The sequence below is a fragment of the Gobius niger genome (assembly GCF_951799975.1).
Source record: "Gobius niger genome assembly, chromosome: 2".
Taxonomy (NCBI): Eukaryota; Metazoa; Chordata; class Actinopteri; order Gobiiformes; family Gobiidae; genus Gobius; species Gobius niger.
In genome coordinates, this window is record NC_136853.1 from 36,040,566 (window position 1) to 36,065,608 (window position 25,043).

The window sequence follows — 25,043 nt, forward strand, 5'->3', positions numbered from 1 at the left end:
TACAGCACGGTACAGTACGGTACAGAAGAGCTACCAGGACCTGCACTGTTGCTGCCTGACACACGTGCCAGGGATAAAAAGAGATAGAAAGAGTGAAAGAAAAGAGAGTATTACAAGCTTTAGGAACTGTATGTATAAAAGATATCTGTAAATCCTTGTTAGCATTTACTGTAAACATGTGTAGGATAGATAGATAGATAGATAGATAGATAGATAGATAGATAGATAGATAGATAGATAGATAGATAGATAGATAGATAGATAGATAGACACAGAGAGAAAGAGAGAGAAAGAGAGAGATAGGAGAGAGATAGGAGAGATAGAGAGGATATTTACAAAGAGATCATTTCAATCACGTTTTTCCTTCATTGCCTGGAGACATTCAATTCACAACTCAATATACTCTTCATCTAATATCCAACAGATTCATCTTTGAACATATGGCGACATAAATGACTCCTAACATCCTCAGATCCCTTGTCTATGTCAAAATAGAGCATACAATTCCAGACACAAACAGGAATGCTTGACAATAAGAAGTAAAGTGACCCTCATCGACTTCTCCGTTGCTTAAAAGTACGACCCTCACGCTTCTTCCTCAACTCGAGAAACACCGCTGCTATCAACAATAACGAGAGCAGGCCATACGACGATGGAAATATTTCTGGTCAAAAGTCACTGTTGGCGCTTATACGTAGAGGTCCCTACTGGTTTTCCCCCCGGCACTCAGATCTGGGTTTGGAGCGGTTGGGCTGGAGGTGTGTAAGGGGGCGGAGCCGGCGAGGGTTTGATCCCACGGGTTCTCATGTAGGACAGGAACTGGTCTGGGATTTCCGCCAGGACGTCCTTGGCCAGCCGCGCCATGCTGAGGATGTGGTTTCCGGTCCGGTCCATGTAGTCTCTGAACGGGACGAACTGGAAAAGGAGAGGTACAGCATGACTAGTCAAGAGTTTTCATTCATTATGATTGCTATGAAAGACGATTCCCTCTGGAGTGACAAAGCAATCTGATTCTACAGTGCAGTACAGCATAGCACACTAAAATACTGTGGTAAACATAGAGATATCAGGTTCGGGTCCTGCTTTAATCGTTTTTTGTTTATTTTCTCACATTTTCTGCCTATTTGCACACCCTGAGTGTTTCTAAGAGCTGTATGTGTAAATGTATCCATTCTGAGATCAATAAAGTCTATCTTATCTTATCTTATCTTTTGTGCTTTGTCCATGTTGCTTCAGAATTGTTTTGTGGTGGCAATGACAATATGCATCCAAAGGTAAAAGAAAAAAAACAATAATGAGAGAGCTGAGAGATATTATGAATTTATGATTAATTTGTGCATGGAGAGAATGTAGGTTTGAATGTAGAAGAAGAAGAGCTTTATTTATATAGTGCCTTTCACAGACATGGTCACAAAGCGCTTTACATGAGACAATTGTATCATTAAAAGTATGTATTTATTGTTCTATTCTGCTAATATGGTCAATCTTGTAAGGGAACCATTTTGAGAACTGGCTTTCTCTCAATATATATATATATATTTTTTATAGTTTTGAGTGGTTATGTGTTCCCTCCATCCATTCATTTTCTTCCGCTTTCCATCTAAGCAGAGATGCCCAGACTTCCCGATCTACACACACCTCCTCCAGCTGTTCTGGGGGGACCCCCAGGCGACACCAGGCCAGCTCGGAGACATAGTCCCTCCAGTGTGTCCTGGGTCTTCCACGAGGCCTCCTCTCAATAGGATGTGCCCGGAACACCTCCCGAGGGAGTCGGCCAGGAGGCATCCGGAACAGATGCCCGAGCCACCTCAGCTATGGTTATGTGTTAGTTTTGAGAATTGTGTTGGGGTACTGTAATATTTCCTATTTCTCTTTTTGAATAAAGTGTGCTATGAGTGTCAGGGTTGTTCAAATGTGCAAAAAAAAGTGTTCAAGGTTTTGAGTCCTGTTTTTGAGCAAAGTGTGCAGGTGGCTGTGTCAGTGGAATTCAGTGTCTTATCAATGGACAAAATCTGTAAACTGCGCCACTGTGGCTCTCTGCAATCATTTCTATTTGTCAGATTTTGTCTATTTGTCTATCTACATGCAAATCAAAAAGCGAAATAACTGGGAATAGTTCATTTCAGTTGAAGTTTGCCAATACATTTAGACATTCCCACGAAATGTTGAAAACAATACGAATGCAAACCCCGTAATTTGGTTTTGTCTTTGTCCATGCAATTGTAATGACTGTGGGACTGTAAATTGATGAAATAATAGAATATTATTCAATCAAAGGAAAGCACAAATGTAAACACAACACTTATTTATTTCAGACCTGGGGAAACAGTAGGGGTTGCGGGGGTGGTAGACTGAGTGTTGCGTGAGCATTTTCGATCGTCAATAGGCAAGATACTTCTCACCTCAATATCCTTCCTAATAATCTCCACGTGTCGCTTTACTTACAGATAATAGGCTTATGTTTCATCCTAGAGAATAATCTGATAAGATAAGATAACTAGGGCCAATTTGTGTTGAAAGACCATGCATGCTGCGCGATGCACTCTTCTCTGTCACACCAGGTAATTAACTGGCTGTTTGTGCATTGCACCTTGAGTGCTTAGAAAGGCAGCAAAAAAAATTTATTCTTCTTATTATAAATGAGAATCTGTAGGCTGAGCTGTTCTTAGTTACTTTAACACCGAGTCTCTTCTTCATACTAATATGTGTGTGTGTGTGTGTGCATTTGTGTCTATGTAAGAGTGGATGTGCACTTGAGCTTGTTAAAAAGGTCGCTAACGAGCAATGCTAACGAGCGCCACTGTTTCGCCCACGTGAGACCAAGAAAATAGTTTGAGCTGAACATGTGACGGTCGGGGGATAAAGGTCAAAAGACGCGATAAGCACGAGTTTAATAATTCCTGCACATTCGTGTTAAGAAATGGGTGATACCAAAACTGTTAATTTGATGGCATTCAACAACAGTCAACAAACAAGAAAAAAAGGCAGGCCGTACATGGCAGGCAGGCAGTGTGTTGCGACGCAGACTCTGCACTCTAATTAAAATAATAAACCCATGTTCAAACTTGTGCGTTGATTTGATTGGCTTAAAGAAAACCCCAGTGAGAGGCACCCATGTTCCCCTGCTGTGTATCATCATAGTGTTCTCCACGGATTTAAGGTTGGGGCTAAGGTTAGGATTAGGATTGAAATGCTTCACGTCGAACCTGTCAGTTGAAGGGGAACTGGGGGAATGGTAAATGGACTCAACTTATATAGCGCTTTTCTACCTTTATCAGGCCCAAAGCGCTTTACAGTAAGCACCCAGTCACCCATTCACACTCTCATTCATACACCAATATACGTAAGGTGAAGTGACACAATGACAGTGTGCATTTGCGGGAGCTGGGATTTGAACCCACGATCACGAGACGACCCGCTTCACCAACTGCGCCACCGTCGCCCCGTCGGGCTGAGATGTGGGATCGTAGGCGTCAGCGAGTACCACATTTTCCTGACTATTTTTATAGTTTGGCTGGGGGTGATTTATAATTTCACGTTTATTATTTTCACATTGACAGCCTTTAGAGGGCACTCTAGGCTTGTGTCCCGGTATCTGCTACTCCTGTATGGTTGCACGATAATAAATAAAGCACTTACTTACTTACTTGCTTACTGTACCACTGAAAATTTAAAAAACTGTAAAGTTTGGAGTGAGCGACAAATTTGTGAGGGACCAGCGAGGTTACTCTTACTGCTATCAAGACAACAAAAATAGCTAATCGCGGTCTAAAAGCTAGAGCCACTGCTCGAGGAACGAGTTCACAAATGGGTGCTTGAAAAATGTGCTGCCGGAAGAGGCTTGTCAACGGTGCAGTCACGCCTCCATGCCCAGGTAGTTGCCAAGGCCGGAGCGACTTATATTCTGGAACAGTGTAAAAATAAATATAAATGTTCCTAAAATAACATTGATTTGTTCAAAGTAAAATTTTGATTAAACCTCTCTTAAAAGAATCATTGAATCATTGAAAAAGTTGCTGAAGTAAATGTAACAAACAAAGTTACTGATATCTAGCACCGTTTACTATGAACAAGATACAGTAAAAAAAAAAAAAAAGAAACGCCTTGTTCGCATAATGGCACACAGTATTAGTGAGACCTCTTATCGGTTTGAGAAAAAGGGGTTACGGTGCATCCTACAAATTACGTCTATAGCCAAATAATTCTAAGCTTTCAATTTGTGAGGATCTAATGAGATGGTAGGACTGTTCAACTTTCTACCAATTAACTTACTTTGTGTGTGTGCATGGGAAGTCAGTAACCAATAGCCCAATAACCTGAGTATAAAGTCATAAACAATGGAGACATTTTCACACCAGCATAGCTACTCTTTCGATGGTTGTTACATAATAATGAATGATCTCTGAATCTTTTATTCCAGTTATTCGTTCCTCTTTAACTTTACATTCCTCCACATATGCTATTTATATGTGTGACTTTTTCGGACCTCCTGCTGGAGTTAACACTTCTAATGCAACTCTAGACGCACTGGGGGTTCAATCTGTGACTGGTCCATTGTATGAGCGTAAAGGACATGGTACATTAGTATGGATGTGTGTGGGTGGTCTGCGCTTCCAGCTGCTCCGCTGTGCACTATAGGGCAGAGGTGAGCAGGTTTGGCACAGACTGGCTCAGGTGCTGCGGCGTGACTCACTTATGGCTTGTGTACACTGTTTTTTTTTTTGTCTTTTAAGATTTTTAGATGCAACATTGCACATTGGTCTCCACTGTGCGATCGTTCAAAGTGACAATCGTAGCTGGAGGTGAGCAGTGGATTTTTTGTTGCTTTGTTTACAAAGTCTTATAATCAAGACATGTAAGTCTATGTTTATTATCTTTAGGGCTGCACAAGATATAAAAAAATATATATATTGTATCGCAATATCAGGTGATGCAATATATCCGTTTTGCAAGAAACAACAATATATCGCAACATTACTAAAGTCTTCCTGGCTGAAATCGACTATATCAATAGAAAACAATGCATTGAATTTATAAATGTGTGGTTATGTACTAATCTAATCTAATCTAGTTAAATTTCAGTCTTGTTTTAGTTTAAATTAGAACAGAACATATCGTGTCTTACGACCTGATTTTAATTTATAAAACAGCTTTTTTCATTATTTCTATTGTAAGAAAGAAATGCCTGAGGGGTCCGCACTGCCCCTGCGGAGAAAACAAACGCACCCCTGAGTGTTTGGACAGATGTCATGTTTACACTGAAAGTTGTGAAGAAGGAGCTCTTTCTAACCTACTCTGGACACTGATTCATTTGTCTTACCTAACGATAATGTCACAGAGAAAAGTGCGTTTGGCTCTGAGAGGTGCAGGACTTTATTCAACCTTCCTAAAGAAGAGGCCACTCGCCCGAAGCTGGAATTTCTTTCCGGGATTCGGCGACTATCAGCCAAAAAAAAAAAAATAGTACCCCATAGTGGTAGAGGTACAATATATCATATAGATGTCTGTAGTTTACTTTGGGATGGCTAATAAAGCATGATACAGATCCTTTAAGGTTTTGTCTGTTCTATTACATCAACACATAATAAAATGCATAAATACATGAGTGTTGAATTGCTACACACCTGAACAATGTCTCTCTCTGCATATCTTCCTCTGGAGGAGATACGGATTTCATCACCGTCCAACTCCACCATCGCTGCAGGCAACAAGACATTCAAATTACATTTTTTTACACTTGAAATACAAACTCAAGCTACCCTTCCATCCCACCATAATCATTTCCACTTGAGCGATATTTCATATAGATTTGCTTATTTGTCCTTATATTTGTCCTTTTTGAATTCATGACTCTTTTCTTCTCAAAATGCAGTTCTCACATGTCACAAGTCTTCAAATTATTTGTTTAGGTGACAAAAAAAATCTAATTAAGGGGGAAAAAATCATCACCAGACAATCTGCAATGAATAACAAACTACCAAAAATATTAAAAACTCAAAAATATTAAAAACTCACTCAATTATGTTTTTAAGTTGCAATAATTTGTCCATATCCTCCAGAGGGGCTTGTTTACCCTAAACTAGTTTCTCTAGTCATTATTGTTCTGAGCTCTGAGTAACTGGGCCACTGATGTTGCATTACATTAAGGCCCTGTTGCTTCTGTGATCAAGATCTGAGGAGGAGATTGCACAAGGGAGACAGATGGTTCACACTGCATGCACATAAGCATATCTGGTTAATTATGATACATATTCTGAACTCAAGTCATTTTTACTTTTTGAAGTCCAGGCTCTTCTTACCATCAAACTCAGCCGGTCCCACTCCCACAATGATGATGGACATGGGCAGACAGGAGGCCTAGAGCACAAAGACTCTGTTATTTGGTTGACATACAAAAGCGAATAATCACGTGGCTCAACATGTGAGTGACAGCACTGAACCTCCATCTCACTGTATATCTCGCCTATACATTTACATACTGTACAATGTGAGCAAGTGTGCCTTCTTTGATGCCCTGCTCATATGGCACTTCCTGGAGCGCTGCGTGGGTCGACACATCACTCTGAATAACATTATAGACACCAACTCCCTGACAGCTTACAAATGACATGTGCTCGCTGGTGTAGGGTGTTGTGTTGTGTCTTGTAAATGCATTGCAGCTTGTTGTTGTCTATGTGCCTGTATGAGTAATGTGGTAACCCAGGGCAGCATGAGATGGATGATTTGATCCGAAACGTTTATTTTGGCGATCCCTTTAGGACAAAGTCTTCTTCCTGTGTCTGTCAGGCAGAGTTTATTCATTGATCTTTGCTCTCTCATTGGGTTCGAGTTTAAAGGTTTTGGTTCTTTCCAGAGGAAAAAGGCTCTTGTTAGCTGTTCATTTCTTGATTTGGTGTAAATGTTGCCTTTTCTCCAGTGTGTGCTTTGTCGTGACAGTAATGAAGTGTGTGCTCAGGGTATAGGAAGAGCACACTGTCACTGTACATGTAGGGCTCCTTTACAAGACCGCATCAGCAATTTGATGAATGTATTTTTAATTCATGATTGTGATGAAATATATGTACATTTTCAAATTTTAATATACATTGAGCCACAATTCTTTTCTGCATCTGAACACACATGCATTAATACCCTCTTTTTTTGTTTGTTACATATCTCTGACTACTCCCCATGTTTTTTTCTTCACCCATTTTGCTTCCAGTGTCTGACGAGAGTGGTGTATGAATGAGAGTGTGAATGGATGTAAAGCACTAGAAAAGCGCATATAAATGTGACCAGGCTGTCAGCTAATTACACTCAGAAGCTCATGAGTAAACCCTTGTGTTTATATTCTTAAACACAAGCAAATCAAATATGTATGAAAAAATCCCCTTGTCTTGTGTGAAGCTTTTTGTCAATGTCAATGTCAATGTCAACTTTATTTGTATAGCACGTTTACAGCAACACTAGGTGCCCAAAGTGCTTCACATACAGGTACACAGTACAAAACAAAAAGAGAAGCACACACAATAGAGTTATAATACAGCTCAGCTTGAATTGAATGCCAACGCAAACAGATGTGTTTTAAGGGCAGTCTTAAAGGTTTCTATGGTTGGAGCAGCTCTGACGTTTAGGGGGAGACTGTTCCAGAGTTTGGGAGCAGCCACACTAAACGCTCGATCTCCTCGCGGGAGATCGAGCGGGATCTGGGCACGTTCAAAGACAGCTGGTTCACAGACCTTACTGATCTGACTGGGGCATAAACAGACAAAAGCTCACAGAGATACTCAGGAGCAGATCCATGAAGACATTTTAACATGAGCATCAAGATCTTAAAGTCAATTCTATAGCTGACGGGCAGTCAATGGAGGGAGGCCAGCACGGGAGTGATATGTTCCCGCCGCCTTGTCCCTGTCAGTAAGCGTGCAGCAGCGTTCTGGACTTGTTGTAGGCGGTTGAGTGAGGATTTGTCCAGCCCACAATAGAGCGAGTTACAATAGTCAAGACGCGACGATATAAACATATAAATAACTCGCTCAAAATCGCTGTGCGGAAGACTGACTGACTTGTGTAATGTGAAAAGAGCTCTACAGAAAATAATTGCTTCTCCCCTTCTCCTTGACGGTAGTTCAAATTTGAGATTATCTTGAGTTTATTTGTTTTACATGAAATATATTTTAATAAAAGAATAATAACACCTACGTATAAGCTCATACTGTAATAATGATCAAAGTACAACCCGCAATTATTTAAAAAGTGCCGTGTAATGTGTAATTTTCCATCTAAATTAATGTTGAAATCTATCTGTAGACTTTAGTCTAAGAAAATAGGAGGCAGGTCAGACTCATGTGTCTTAGCATTCTCCAGGCCAGCTCAGAGACATGGTCCTTCCAGCATGTCCTGGGTCTTCCTGGGGGCCACACAGATGCTTGAGCCACCTCAGCTGGGTCCTCTTGACGTGAGCTCCTCACTCTATCTCTAAGAATGTGCCCAGCCACCCTGTGATAGAAGCTCATTTCGGCTTCTTGTATCCGCAATCTTGTCCTTTCGGTCATTACCCAAATCTCATGTATATCTCATGTCTAGTATCGAATAAATAAAAGTATTGGTATAACACACCGAAAAAAATATTATAGACCAAGTTCTGATGGGTCCAGGGAGATGATTAAAGGAAATTACTTGGTTATTTCTCAAATAAATGATACAAATTTCAAAGAAATAGTCTTTTATGGAATAAATGAACATTATTGTTCTGTTTTCTGGTTCTAGACAAATGTTTTAGTTTAGGTATCGGAAAAAGTTTAAGTACCGATATCGTAAAAAAAAAAAAAAAAACGGTACCCAGCGCTATTTACATGTGCTCCAGATTTTGTGCAATGTTAAACCAATGAAGATAACATTCTCAGTTCGTTCAAACTGAATTATTTTGACATTTTCATGACTTAGAGGTCATTCATTACCAATAGTTCCATTGCATTTTTATCTCTTTTAATGTAGTATCGCTCACTCCAAAATAGCAGATTACTTTGATAACATTAAATGTATAACATTCTACCCTGAACTGTTACTCCTCTTGAAATCCATTTTAAATCAATGTTGTGTTGCCATATCTATTACTTACTTGATTAAAGAGCACAAGAATAACGGTGATGATACATAAGGTCAATGGAGACCATGTTTTAATCAAACCTGATGAAGTTATATCGCTTACATTGACGATGGACTCCTTGGTCTGGGCCATGTCTGAGATGACTCCGTCTGTGATGATGAGCAGAACAAAGTACTGAGAGCCGTCCTTCACTGAGGCCGCATACCTGCACAAACCACACAGGAGAGGAAACGATTTACCCACCACGAGAGGGAGAGATATTAAAGGATACTTTTTGCAACCTGAATAGTCATTCATTACCTTAGATCATTTTACTATTTGAGACTATTAAACAACATATTAAATTTCATAATATTTAATGGGGAGGAATGTCAAAAGTAAACGCCATTCTGAGTGCTTTTCCTGATTCAAAAGACACAATAATCTGTTTTGATCCATTTTAGTTATTTGACAGAAAAGCACAGGGTGAAAATAGAGAGACATTCAGTATATTATTGAAGGAGGGACAACATTTGGAGAGAACAGTGCTCCACCATATCTGCAGCAGCCTTCACCACAACACCAGAGGCCGCCCCTTTTGATTTTTTTTTATTTCTATGGTAACAGTCGTCACTTAACATCATTCATCATCCTATTCAAAGGATTGAATGAAATAGAAAAAAAAATACATCAGGACTACAATAAAAAAAAAAGAAGAAATTCCTCATATCAAAGCAATGTTGGATTGATTTAATTCCATCCATTATAGTCAAAGCTGTCAAGTAAGTAAAGTTATTTGTGTTATGTGATTGTACATGACAATTTCCCTTCATTCTAATCTACAGACTGGCCTATGTTATGTCAAATCAAATCAAATCATGTTATGTGGTCTATGGCCAGACTTTTCCATGAATGATTTAATGTATTTTATGCCAGTGAAGCAAAACAGTAGATTTCTGTTCCTTGTGGCACCATTTGACAGATGAGATGGTGAGCTTTAGATCCAATTTTTCACCAATTTTAAATGAGACTTTCAGATATTGCTATCAAAGAGAATGTGCATGTGTATCTGCTTCAGGGTAGTTTACTCAACATCTACATAATGGACATTCTACCCTTATTCCATCTTCTCACTCAAACTGTTCTTTGGCCGGCAATTTTTAATTTGTCCCAGTGTGCATGATTTAGTCTCAGTCTCACCTCATTACTTACAAATGTCCCTCATTTGCAATGTAATGGAAGTGTCCATCTTAACCGAAAAGTGATATTTCCATGCATTATCCATTCACTCCACATTTGGTGATGGTAATACATGTAGCCACAGATGCCCTTGGTAGACTGAGGGAAGCGAAGCTGCCAATCTGTGTCATTGGTCCCTCCGACCACCACCAACCACACACTCACACTCGCACTATCGCCCTCATGTTCCCCAGCGGTCTCCCATCCCAGTACTGACCAGGCCTTTCCTCACTTAGCATGTGAGATCTGATGGGATCAGGCATTAGGTGAACGCTTTGGAATTTGTCACATTTCTGCCTAAATTGGCCACTAAATGTGGTCTGATCTTCATCAAAATCATATGATAATATGATTTCAACCCGGATAGACTCAAACAAAAGCAGTGATTAGGAAGATTTATTGTATGTATGTATATTAGTTTTGGCGATCAGACCCCGGCGGTAGACATTGATGTATGAAAGTCAGTATGGATGAACAGCTTGTAGTTAGTGATGTCTTCCCCGGAGCCTGGACACTGGTGGTGGTATAGAAGACCCATGAAGCTGCAGCAGGGAGAAGTCGTGGACGGAAGAGGCAGAGATGGGGCGGAGGTGAGTCGCAGCGCAGCTGGGAAGCGAACGAACCATGATTGCTGGGGCTTAAAAGCGGGACCGAGGGCGATGATTGGCTGCTACGGAGATGCAGCTCTTACGTTGATGGCTGAGGTGGAGGTGTGGCCCTCTCGGAAGCGATCATTGGCTGGAGGTATGTGGTATGTTTATCAAGATATTTTGCAGAAAAACCTGAGGCATTCACAACAGCGTGGAATAAGTAAGTGAACCCCTGTATTAAATAGCTGCTGATCCTTCTTTTGCAGCAATAACTGCTTTTCTGTAGTTGTGGATTAGACGCTCACAATGACAAGGATGAATCTTGGATCATCCTCTTTACAAAACTGCTGCAGTTCAGCAAGATTTCTGAAGGAAATAAGTAAGTGAACCCTTTTTATTGAAGTTCACTTACTGATTCCACGATGTACTGTGAATGTTTACATGTTATGGGCAGTAAAAATATTATAAAATGTAAATGTTTGGGTGGTATTAGTTAAAGCAGACACTGTTTACTCATTCTGGTGATTTTGATGAAGATCCGACCACATTTAGTGAACAATTCAGGCAGAAATGTGAGAAATTCCAAAGCGTTCATATACATTTTCCTCCCACTGTAGCAAAGGTGGTATGGCCTTCTAATATTTTCCAAGCACACCACTCAATAGTCCTTGTGCTTAGTTATGTGATATTAAGTTTGACCTTTTAAAGCCATATACTTGATCTGATAAATCTTCTTAGCTATGGCAGAACCTTGTGTGTGTATCATCGTAAAAGTACCAGATATGCTCAGTCAATTCAGATCTGTTATGACAAAAAGGAGGTAACACAAAGTACTGACTAAAGGGGTGCCAATATTTTTTTACTTTAACTTTAAAAGGTTAAAAACTTTGCCCCCTCACATTTTCACACAGAAACATTCTTTTCTCATATTTAGAGGAGATGCTGATTTTTCTGGAGGGCACAGTGTATGACTTCTTTGTATGGGCTGTACTCATGGCATGACTGTTTGAGGATAACATTAAATGTTCAGTATGACGCTCTGAGAGGGTATTTATCCCTTTTCTGTGGAAGCATAGACAGACTTGAATGGTAGGACGAGCGCAATGTCTCGAGCTCATGTCTCCGGGTCCTGCACCGATAGATACAGACAGCATTGCGTCATAGGAGGGGGCGTGGCTTTGTCAAGGGGGAAAAAAGAATCTTTTGGGAAACACAATTTTTTTTGTCTCTTTTTAGCAATTTTCTGGTGGAATATGAACTTATTTATCACACATAAAGAAATTCAAGTGTAAATCGGGCCCATATGTGTATTTTCTCACAGCAGACTGTTCAGTAGAAGTGAAAAAACGGCAGTCGTAGTTAGCGCTAGCTAACCATTAGCATTAGCACGATGCTAACATGAAGCATCATGTTAGCATCTCCGTTATTTATGTATTTATGGGCTGTTGAACCACTTTGCTCCTCTCCATGTCTTTGTACCTTTATTTAGCAGAAAACTATATTCATATTTCAGAATTTGTTTAAGTAGTTAGCTATAATTAGAAAAAGTTTGGATTTTTCTCCAAATTGTTTTCCCCCTTAACTGTTTTCAAACATGACCATATATGGGCGATTCCAGAGATGCCGTCTGTATCTATGGTAAATAAACATCTCCTGCATAAGACATGCAGACTGCCGCCTATTTATCATCTATCCTCTCGAATACCATTGTTAATTCTCTAACAGTGACATCATTCTACAGAGCACAGACATTGAGGTGGAGGCCAGGCAAGAATTCTCCGGTACAATTGCATTTTATTTGTCAAAATCATCTGGTTCACGGTTGCTGTCGTAATATTGTAACATTAATTACGAGGGCTATCCACACCAAACAAAAACTGGCCTGAAGCTCAATGTAACCTCTATCAGCACAATTCAAGTTCTTCAGTATAGTTTTCAAAGTGGTGGCATTATTTTCTGTTGGATAGCTCTTGTTTTTCAGAATTACAAGGGAAACAGAGAGAAATCGTTAGCAGTCCCAGAAAGCCGCAGAGAAACGGCAATAATTATAAAGTGCCAGGATGCTGCTTGTGTCCTCATTCACCTCCTTTTCTGCCTCGTCAAGTACAACTCTGCAATTAAAGTCTCACTAAATGATCTTCCGAATATATGAAGAAAGCTGACGAGCAACGCCACTTAATTACACACAAAAACCTTCAAGCGAGTCTTTTTTTCCCCCCCTAAAATGTGGATTTTTGTCAGTATGGCATAAATCAAGTTGACACAACAAACATGCAATCAGCTGGAGACATTTCTGCTGCGTGCCAGGGTTCTTTGATGTCTCCACCTCTCCGTTAACTACCTGGCAACACTTTGTAGCTCATTACAAGAACAAGAAAAGTTCAGAAGACATGCTGAATGTCAGTCTTTGCAGAAAATGTACTTATTATGTGAGCAGTGGTGGATGTAACTGTGAATGGAGCCACCATCCCTGGAGTTAGAACTGAACTTAGCCAAATGTCTTGCTTGGCATATTGTATACTTACATTTGTATCCATTCAAAAACTAATAAATAAAGTTCAAGGAAAAAAAAACCCTTAGTAAACTATCTGTATTTTATCATGCGAGAGAATCTAAGTGTGTGGTACAGCTGGAGGAATAAAAATAATCATGTTTATTTCAGTCATGTTTGAAGTAATAAAAAAACTCTATATTAAAGATGGGGACCTGATTTTCCTGTTCAAAAAATGTTAACTCATTTATAGCTGTCGCAATCCCTGCTGCACACTCAAATTGTTCAAGCAAATGAATTATATGCACGTTTCAAGCCCATCTACAGCTTTGAGCAGTGGAAAAGTGAAAAAGGAGGACCACCCCCAATTAATTCTTCCAGCTTCTATCGCTCAATAAAAATTTGGGTGAAGACAATGCAACAAGATCTGTTTTACAAAAACTAGAGCTGTGCAATTAATCGAAATTCAATTACGATTTTGATTATTACACTAAGGGATTACAAAAATAGCATAATCGCAAAAAAAAAAAAAAGAAATCATAATAATTTGTTTTGTTTGTTTTTAAAGGGACTATACAGAGTTTAAAAATGTTAAAACTAAGTATTTTCCTCCCCCTACATGTTCCAGCCATGTCCTATGGGGTAGACTGAGCTCAGACCTGTTCACCACAACTGCTTCTAAAATCCTGCACTGTCACTCAAAAAGTTGTTGCTTCAGGTCTGAATTGCCGTCATGCACGAGCTTAATATAGAACCTGCAGTTACACGTAAAATCTGAGGTGGCAGTAGTGGGTGTAAAATGACCAACTTGAATCTAGTCTCTTTAATTATTGAAAAAGACAAACAAAGACAAACGTACGTAACAATCCCAACAGCTACAATAAATTAGACAAACTAACACCAAGACAGGATTACAAAACAACACAAAATACAGTAAACCACAATCTGGACTAGACAGACATCACAGCTCTTCAGCACAATGAGCTGCCATAAAACCTAAGTGCACGCTGTGAGACGGCCGCAGCGAGGAGTTGGGTGGATGTGCATCAAACCAGGGGCGTCCAAATGTTTCCACATCACAGCACCCCATTTTTGTGCTAAGTTTGATTAGCAGGAGAGTTATTTGTGCGGTGTACCTTTTAGGCTGATGCAGGGTTAACCCACAGACACTGGAACCAAGAAAAAAGTGTGATGCTTATGCCATCCAGTACTTAGCAATTACCAACGGCAATTACTTCCTGTTCTCAAAGCTTGTGTAAGAATAGCACAACATCCGTGAAGTGCATTTCATTTTAAGGCAATTTTCACTTCAGAGAATTCAGCCAGCTAGGCTTATAAAAAATAATGTAGTGCAATTTAACTTTGTACTACAATTTGCCAAACATTAGTGCAATGAAAGAGAAGTCTGTGTAACAGGGGTATTTAGTAGTCTGCATCCTATATTATAGTTGGCTGTAGTTACCTGGCAACGTGATTGATGACAGGAGAGAAATTGGTGGGTCCGTAGAGCTGCACTGACTTCAGGCTCTGGTAATAAGCCTCCATCACTCCCTCGATGCCAGCGCAGTAGGGGTTCTGAGGGTTTCCATTCTGAACAAAGAAGGAAAGGAATATTAATACTGTAAAATTAACTTGTCAAGTATCTCTCATGTTATTACATCCAGACATAAAATACCAAGTCCAACATCCGCCAAACTACCTTTCCTGTGTTGCTTTAATTAAAAAGTTGAAAAGTAAAGTAAAGTAAAAAATATTCAAACATTTTATAGGAACCTGCACTTTCAATCCAATAAAGACTGGCCTGAAAACAGACATCACTGTTACAGTGTAAGGAAGAATTAGCATACAATGAATGGTGAACAGACGACTGGAGCCAACCTTAGTGCTTAGTATTTTGATTGATTTGATTTATTGATTTATTTAAGTGCACATAGAGCCCATGTGTCTGTAGACCTCTTTGTTCTTACAATGAAATATACAACAAAACCCTCATATAGGATCGTGTGTTGCCTCCTATTCCACGCTTTATACATAAAATATGTCAAGGTGAAAATATGATTCCAAAAGAGCCAACTTAAAATCTGATCATCAGGTAACCAAAACATCTCAAACAAAAGATTTTGCAAATCAAAGAAAAATCACACAGGGAACAAAGTCTGGCACAGAGAGGCCTTAGTTGTCTGGACAAGTTTAAATAAATGTACGTAAATGTGGTTCAGTTTGATATTCCTCCTTAAAGAAAAGAGAAGACTGTGGCCATTTCCTTTTGGTCAGTCTGTGCTCTGGCAGCTGAGTGAGGCGGTTCAATCCTCTGCTTGATAAACCAAGGGTCCAATTCCATATCACCCCCTAGATCCAGCTTCGCAGTGAACTTAAGAACCCCCAAAAACATTCTAATGGTCCTATTCTGGAGGGTAGAGATATGATAAAACCCCACACACCAGCAGCGTACAACAGAATGGAGCCAACAATTGAATCAAATAGTTGAGTAAATATAGAAAAACTCTATGGAGCCCAGAGCTCTCCAGTCCCTACTGACTCTGAGAGGAGCTTCATTCACAGACATCACTGAACACAATCCTAGCTCTTTAAATGGACTTATGCTAAAGGACAGAGACTGTACATTAAAGTGTAACTACTTTTCAATGGATTGCTTTTTCTACAATGCATTGTTATCGTTATTTATAGCCAGTTTCCATTTCTCACACCATGCACTTGGAATAACTTCTCTGTGCTATCTGTAGCTCTTATGTGTCAACGTTTGAACACATTCCATTAAAACTTGAGACTTTCTGTAGGTGGACCACTTGTAATTCAAAATTGAAAAAAAAGAAGAAAAAAAAACTCACACATTATTCAGTTTCATAAATAAATAAACAAACATTCTGTCCCTCCACTTTGTATTTCACTCTCGTCCTCTCACCAGAGCGAATTCGTGGGACACCCGGCCATCCGGAGGCAGCTTGGCCCCAAAGCCCAGAGCCGGGAACATTTTGTCACTGTCGTAGTCCTGGATGATCTCACCCACTGCCTTCAGGGCCATGGCATAGGTGTTCAGCTGGTATGGATTCATGTAGTGCAGGGAGGTGGGCTGAGCTGGGTTACCTGCAGAGACACACATTCAAGCAGAGTAAGACTAACTTTTGACACAAACAACATAACTTGACAGCAGAAAACAACACGAGTGAAGGATTTTTCCACTGAAATTGGTTTGCCATAGAAGTTGGTTGCAGTTTTATACACACAAAAATCATAATGGGCTCAGATGGCAGGAAATCCGAGGGTTCGCTTACTTTTTCCTCGCTGTCCTGTGAATGTTTACATGTTATGGCCAATAAAAATATGATAACATGTAATAGTTTGGGTGGTATTAGTTTAAGCAAACACTGTTTACTCATTCTTGTGATTTAAATAGAGATCAGAACACATTTTATGACCAATTTAGGCAGAAATGTAAGAAATTCCAAAGGGTTCACATACTTTTTCCTCCCACTGTATATCCAAATCCTACAAATATTCCACATACAACACTAGCCAAGCTGTAACAAACATTTTCAACTGGCGATCTAACAACAACACCAATTACCTCAAAACCCCCCAATAATAATCATTGTGGGGTGGCAGCAGCTCAGTAGGTAGATTGTTTGCCACCTGATGGGAAGGTCAGTGCTTACTGCAGTTGTGTCCTTGGAAAAGACTCTTAACTCGCCTTGCCTCAAAAAGTCTGCGCCACGCGGTGATTAATGGGTTCGGGGTTTAAAGTGCTCTGAGTGCCCAGTAGAGGCAGAAAGCCGTCATGGGGGCAATAGCGTCATTGCCCCTATGACGGCTTTCTGCCTCTACTGGGCACTCAGAGCACTTTATATCTTTATATGGATTGATATCACTAATATGAATGCATTGTTATCTGTGGTTTGTTCATTGCAATGCACGGGCTCTGACTCACCACCGTGGTTTAAATCTGACCTTTAACTGGATATTTTTGGCATTTAGGTTTCCCCAGGCTTGTGGCTTGTTTTCTTTACTCTGACAAATTGACAGATGGTGTATATGCATTGATAATAATATTATTTGCAAATAATATTTGCAGCAGTGCTAATCAATACGATGACAAAGACTTTGTGAAAACAACATCCTCCATAATATACAGAAAAGATGAATCTCCACTTTGGTTATATGTATCTACAGTGAGTTGCATAAGTATCAGCACTGCACAAATCTGGCCAATATGGCAGAGTGGCATTTTTAAAAGAAAACCATAAGAAGTCCCTTTTTCTGTTTGCCAGAAGCCACATAGAGGCCACATGGAGGCTTCTGGCAAACAGATAACGGGCTTCTTCTAGCCACTCTGCAATAAAGGCCAGATTTGTACAGTGTACGACTAATAGTTTGTCCTTGTACAGTTTCCCCCACCTGAGCTGTAGCTCTCTGCAGTTCATCCAGGGCAGGGGTCACCAACGTGGTGCCCGTGGGCACCCAGGGGCCCTTTGGGGCATGTCCAGTAGCCCTTGGGACTTTTTCTATAGTGTAAAACACTTCATTTTCTTGAATCTGATTCTTAAAATTACAGTTATTTCGGTTCTTGTGACTCGGTATGAGTTTAAAATAAAGCTATTTTAATATAATATGGGGTCAATATCCTATAGGTGAACAGTGTACGTTTAAGTCTTTAGGATTTGTTATTAACTGGTAGCCCTCGAACAACTTAATGCTCTTAAAGTAGCCCTCAGCTGAAATAAGGTTGGTGAGCCCTGATCCAGGGTCATCATAGGCTTCTTGGTCCTTGTTTGGTCAGTAAGTTTAGAAGGACGGCCGGGTCTAGGTAGGTTTGCAGTGACGCCATACTCTTTCCATTCCTGGATGGTGTATTTAACTGTACTTTGACAGATGTTCAAAGCTTTGGAAATCTTTTTATAACCTAACCCAGCTTTATACTTCTCAATAACCTTATCCCAGACCTGTCTGGTGTGTTCTTGGACTTCATGATGCTTCTGCTCCCCAATAGTCTCAATAGGTCCAACAGACCTCTGAGACCATCACAGAGCAGCTGTATTTGAAGTGACTTTAGATTACCCACAAGTAGACTCTATTTAGTCATTGGGGCAACATTGATCATTCAGAAATCATCAGGCAACTTCGGAAGGCAAATGGTTGCACTAAAAGGAAAGGGGGGCGGTACTTATGCACATCCCACTTTTCAGTTTTTTATTTATTAAAAAAATTTAAAATCATGTATCAATTTCATTTCACGTCACGATTGTGTGTCACTTAGCGTGCCTTTCACATAAAATTTCAATTAAATATATTTATGTTTATGGTAAATAGCATGGCATAATGTCAAAAGGTTAAAGGGGGGCCGATACTTATGCAACCCACTGTATCAATGTAGATGCGGAAAACAATGTTAAGATGTTTCTTTTTTGTGAGGATTTCCATTAAACTTGCAACTCCAAAGGAATATCGTATTCACTTTCTCAGAGTCTCAAAGGAGGGTGAACAAGAGAAAATTCTAAAATCTAAATTTATTTGATCAAACTGATTTCTCGCTGTTTTATTTCAGGGATTAACTGAGTGTTCAGTCATATTTGATCCAACACCACTTGGCTCTTGCTCTGTAAATGCAATTAGTGAGATATTCAAAGACCGTGTATTGGCAGCTAATTGTGGAAGACATCATTTCTACTTCAAAAGATTTCACAATTAGAGCTATTTTGGCGCTTTCAACTGAGTATTCACACTGTTCAGTGACCAATTCTCTCTTCCAAATAAGTCTGGCTAAGCTTTGTGGGGATGTATTTATCAGGGGAACAGTATCCCATCAATACCCTCTTTAGAAAACATTGTATTGAGCTCAAACCAGCAGTAAAGTAAAGGCTTGTTGAATAGCAAATAGACAAGCAAAACTAAACATGCTTTTCACTTAAAGCCATGAATCTGTCTTTGGACTTTATGGGACTTTGGTAGTTTGTCTGTTGGCCCTAACACTCAAGGCTGGACTAATAGCACAAGCTTCAATCACACCGAGAGAGTAGATTGGTTTGCCAGGTGTGACAGAGAGAGCCATTAGGAAGCACTTGATTTCCCCTCTGCATAAGATTTGAATAATCACTTCCGAGCTTTTAATCGCTGCACATGTGTCTAATGTGGGACTCAAAAATAAAATAGCTGATAATGGAAATCTACACCCAGCCTCCAAATATCAAATTACAGAGATGTGACTTTGGGGAGTATTTTTGATTCCAATACATAATTTATCACATCTAATACTCCGTTAATACAGTTGATTGGAAGGTAGTTATTTTAATTACTTGTAAAAACGACAATAATTCACCTATTACTTTTAAAGCAGTACTAAGTAACTTGTTTACTCGAATATATCCTTTTCATATTCCCTCTGGGGACAAGTGTTGATGGGATGATTGGGGGGTCTTTACTCTGCCCCTGGCGTCTCTGGCCAGAAAACCATGCTTGCAACTTTCCTGCACCGGGTCGTAGGCCCCAATACACACTAATGGAATCAAGAAGAAGCTAACAGGCTAACGGGCAAAGCAAACTGCGGGCTAGCGCCACTTAAACAGTATTTACAGGCAAGTTTGAGTGTTAACAATTATCTCCATTGTGTAACAAGATGTACAATATCTCTCTCTCCCTTTGTCTTTTCCATAGTATTCACTCTCACGGACAATTAAGGAGTAAAAAAAAACATGCTACGACACATGCAGTGGCGCTTATGGCCTTACTTAGTGTACTTAGTACTGCTTTAACCATTATTTATACTACTTTTTAAGCAATGATGTGTTACAAAGAGCACTATTATTATCTAGCACTAGCCAAATAAGATTTGCTATTCCTTTCCATCATTGTGTTAAAAATGTGTAGATAGACTCACCATTGGAAGCTGTGAAATCGATGGCTACGGTGAAGTTAATCTGGGTCCTTGAAGACAAAAGCAGTGAAAGAGACAGGATTGATTAATCAAACAGTATTTACTCCTTTCCACCGACTCGAGACACACAACCAGCACAATGAACTGCAGACCTAATCAAATTACACTGATCAATGTCTGAGAGGGAGCTCCTTCTGCCCTTTAGCAGCTGCTACAGTGCTGACAAACAAGTGCTTGTGAGGGAATGGGAGCTGTAGGAGCCACAAAAATAAAGCACTGATAAAAGTTTGGGACTCAAATTAAATGATTCTAAAACTATGGCATGGTATCACTGCTGCAATAAACATTTATGGGTTAGGATGGGTAGATCCATCCATCCATCCATCCATCGACCTCTACTACGCAAGCGGTTGTGCAGCGGTTAGTGCTCTGTGGTTCCCGGTTTGATTTCCGTTTGACCCCATAGAGGAGAGGAGGAGAGGCTAAATGCTAAACAACATCTTTGGTCTTTTTGCGTGACTGAGCTCACACAAAGACCAGACAGGTACACATCAGCTCGTCTAAGCTCAGGTAAAAACATATCTCAGTATGGTAAAACGGTGGCCTGTACAAGAATCAACCAAAAGAAGGACAAAGACATGAATGAAATTGCCACAAATCCTGCATAGCACAGTTTGAGAAATACTCTTTATATCACAAGGTGAGTTCTATTTTGTTTATGATGCTCCATCGCTCGCACAAAAGAATCAAGGACATAGGCAGGTAAAGCACATGACATCACACTAGACAGAAAGCCATGGAGCACTGAGGTTTCTGTTCCACTTCCATCTCCAGAACACGTCCCTCTTGTTAACCTGCAGCAGCAGAATCCAGTTAGGCACTCGGTTGGTCTGTCACTGCTTTCACATAACTTCACACAAACACTACAACGCAGAAACACACACACGTGCACAACAGCTCAAGATAAAATAACATCCCCTGTGTTCACACAGCTGGGAGCTGCCAAATGCTTATTGAGCCTGTCAGGTGACAGGAGGATAGGTGGATCAACACAGGAAATGTAGCTCCTATGTCAAATGCAATGATCTGGAAAAAAGCATCAATTTGAGTTGTTTTTAGATAATAATATTTATATTTATATTATACTCATTATAAAACACTTTTCACAGTTACCCAAAGCACTTCTCAATGGACCATTTTTAATTCACGCCATACTCAATGGTCTATTTTTGAGAGCATTCGAGTGGCATGGCAGGTTTGTGCTTGTCTCAGGAGTCGTGCTCACATGATAAGGTTAAAAGACTCAAAGATTCCATTTGAAAATAAAAAGGCAAGGCATATCTATTTATATATTATATACTGCACATTTCATACACAAGGTAACTCAATTGGTTGAGTATTTTATGTGGCATGTTTAGTTGAAATTGTTGCAATTAAATTATACCCAACAGAAATTGCAGTCCACACTACGCAAACATCTGAGCACTTTCAGCAATAAGATACATCGATCGAATCCCAAGCCGATTGAGCTTTTCTGATTTACTAACAAATTTACACAAAACATATTGGGCCTGATCTTGTTTTTCTAAACGCAGACTATAGCGTAACATTTTGCACTGAGTAGTTGTGATCTTGCAGCTCCTAGACTTAGTGCATTTAAGTGGGAAGTACTTAGGATGGAGAAACACTTTTTCCTCCAACCAGACTCCGCGGCCGGTTAGGGGTGAGGGGTTGTGGGGGAGTGGGGGATGAACATATGCATTTGTTTTGTCTCGTGTTTACGGCCAAGCGCCACAGCGGGACCGGCATAGGCTACATCTCTTTCCCTCAAGACACGGACATTGTTTAACTCACGTTGGGGTTCATAACGTTTTTAGTTTGACCTGTGAGAGCCGATAATGCTCTCAGTGCAGCTTGTAAACAACGCCTCAGTCGCCCTATTAGTGATGCTCTCTCGCAAGTGGTGCAGGCACACAATGCAGCGCCACTCACAAGATATAGTGCAATCCTTTTGTCAGTTAGAGTTTGCGCGCTGCTTCCGCCAGGCACAAGATCTGGCCCTTTGTGTTCAAGCTTATCATACAGTATTCAGAGCAGTACTTCTCTTGTATATACTTGTGGATGGCGTTGCAGCTGATGAAGAACTCAAGGTTATGTCTAACGAGGAGATGGTGAAAGACTGTTGTGGTGAGGAGGGAGCTGCGTAGGAGGAAGAGGAAGGAGGAAGAGCTGACCAGTGCAGGACACCACGCTCTGAAACAGGCACAAACCCAGGAGACGCTACACCGAGGATCAGAGGAGCACTGAAGGCAGCCAGCCAGGTATCCTCCGTGTGGTGCTGGTCAGGTTGACCCCCAGTGGCGTGCAGCTCAGTTGCAGCGGCTCAGGACTAACACCTGAACACTATTGTCATGTACAATGACAAATAAAGCTCTTACTTACTTACTATATTCAAGTGGTAATTTTGTTCTAATTGGAGCGTAAGACAGTAAGTGTCCATATAGTGAGTCCAGATAAACCGTCAGTCTGCCACACAAGGCTAAATAAAGGTCGTGTGGGCAGGACTTCACTAAACAGTTTGTTTTGACATTCATATAAAATCAGTGTTTAATGATTTTAGAGACAGGCCTAACATGAGTCACAAAGCAAAATTCTGTTGTTTTTCATTTATATAATTTATTTTATTCTCAGTTGTGCTCAAACAATGTGGATTAATCAGATGAACGTGCACTTGAAACAGTAAAACAGCCATATCTCAGCGCATTGATTTAAAATTAATTAACTAGAAACACAGCAAAATCTCCAGTGGGAAGAAACTAAACACTGCTATGATATTATTGATATGGTGTCATTAATTGGGGTTCTTATTATAGTTTCTTGGTGGGGACTTGGCACAGAGCGGTACAGTTAAATATTTGCAGCAAACAAAGAACTCACAAATTAGTTTCTATTCAGGATTTGTATCAATTTGACTGTCGCGAGGAACTGAGCACTAAGGTGTCCTATTTTTATCCTCATATAGGTCCATTTAAATTTTGTATAGTGTGTGTTTATACTTGTACTATATAATAAACTGACAATAAGTGCAGATAAGAGATTTTGTTTACTCTTTAACCCCACAGCCTCAATTATGCATGCTCCCTTTCCCCCTGTCCTGTCACTACTACGGCACAGTTTTAGACATGTGTGTGTGGGCAGGGGGAGGCTAGACAGTGTAGACTGCTTGACAACTGATAAAATGAGCATACGTCACTCCTCTCAAAATGCGTCAGAGTGCCATTGTATTCAGTTAAGGCCCTATCAGGGAAAAGAGAGAGCACTTTGAAGTCCATGCGCGTTTGGGAGATTGGCGTTTTGTGTATGGATTAAAGTTAGCAGGAGACCACTTCAGCTGTGGAGAGCGGACAGAGCTCTGCAACTGCAGGTTTTCAATGGGAAAAGTTAGAAACCCCAAAGCAACACATGATGATGGAAAACACAGTGAAAATGATTACAGTTTTTCTCAATTGATATTGACATTGTTCCTGACACATGACACACTGTTTTCTTTATTTCTTTAGGACTTAATTCACAAAGCACTGCACTCTTGGATCAAAAGAACACTTATCAAAATGTGAACTTTGTTGTCAAAACAAACACACAGAACAGAAGTAAGACACTGTGCAGAAAAACACTGTTCAATCAATGTGCTCCATAAGAAACTGTAAAGACAAAAAACACAAAACAATTACAGTTTCAGAAAATAAATGAAAAAGTCAGATTTCACATTGATTATGATAGCCTAGATTATACAGTAGTTTAGTAAATTACTGTAAATTTCACTCATAGTAATTACACAAATTAACATGCCAAAGAAATCAGGTTTGGTTCCTGCACTTGTATTTTGTCCATGTCCAGAATAGTGGTAAGATGATATCATTTCGATTTTGATAAAGAAAAAGAAAACCTTGATACTCGCTGCCAATTTCGATATCACAGCAATAAAAATATCTCCTTTTAAATAAATACTATGTTTGCTATAGTAAACATGTGTCTCCTTTTCCATCTGCACTGTATTATCTTATTATCTACATTGCAGGACACACAACAATATACTAGTTTATTTTATTTTGTCATGTTCTTCAAAAAACACTATGATAAAAAGTCTAATTTGTTCTCTCAAATGAATGTTTTCATATTGGTCATAAAATGTGGTCTGATCTTTATTAAAATCACAACAATGAGTAAACAGTGTCTGCTTAAACTGATACCACCCAAACAATGATATGTTATTATATTTTTATTGGCCATAACATGTAAACATTCACAGGACACAGCGGAATAAGTGAGTACACCCTTAATTCAATAGCAGGTGGACCCTCCTTTGGCAGCAATAACTTCATCCAGACGTTTCCTTTAGTTGTAGATTACAGGCACAACAATCAGGATGAATCTTGGACCATTCCTCTTTACAAAACGGTTGCAGTTCAGTGAAATTCCTGGGATGTCTGGTGTGAATGGCTTTCTTGAGGTTATACCACAGCATCTCTGTCGAGTTTAGGTCAGGACTGTGACTGGCCCATTCCAGAATGCGTATTATATTCTTCTGAAACCATTCTAAAGTGGATTTGCTTTTGTGCTTTGGATCATTGTCTTGTTGCAGCACCCATCCTCGTTTGAGAGTCAACAACCAAGTGCTCTTTTGCAAACTTCAAACGTGCAGCAATATTTTTTTTAGACAGCAATGGCTTCCTCTGTGGCGTTCTCCCATGAGCCCCATTCTTGTTCAGT

The 25,043-nt window shown here is 39.9% G+C and overlaps 1 protein-coding gene across 1 annotated transcript in view; it reads right to left on the reverse strand.

Annotated features, from left to right (window-relative positions):
- Window positions 1-273: 273 nt before the first annotated feature.
- The window catches only part of LOC306959435 (copine-8), a 122,226-nt gene continuing 97,456 nt past the window's right edge, over window positions 274-25,043 (reverse strand). Inside the window, exons 14-20 of the mRNA XM_079551546.1 lie at window positions 20,277-20,323; window positions 16,311-16,492; window positions 14,850-14,977; window positions 9,191-9,293; window positions 6,300-6,357; window positions 5,625-5,698; window positions 274-915 (exon numbers count right to left, since the gene is read on the reverse strand). Of these exons, the coding sequence (XP_079407672.1) occupies window positions 727-915; window positions 5,625-5,698; window positions 6,300-6,357; window positions 9,191-9,293; window positions 14,850-14,977; window positions 16,311-16,492; window positions 20,277-20,323 (781 nt within the window). The 3' untranslated portion in view covers window positions 274-726. The remainder of the gene's footprint in view (window positions 916-5,624; window positions 5,699-6,299; window positions 6,358-9,190; window positions 9,294-14,849; window positions 14,978-16,310; window positions 16,493-20,276; window positions 20,324-25,043) is intronic.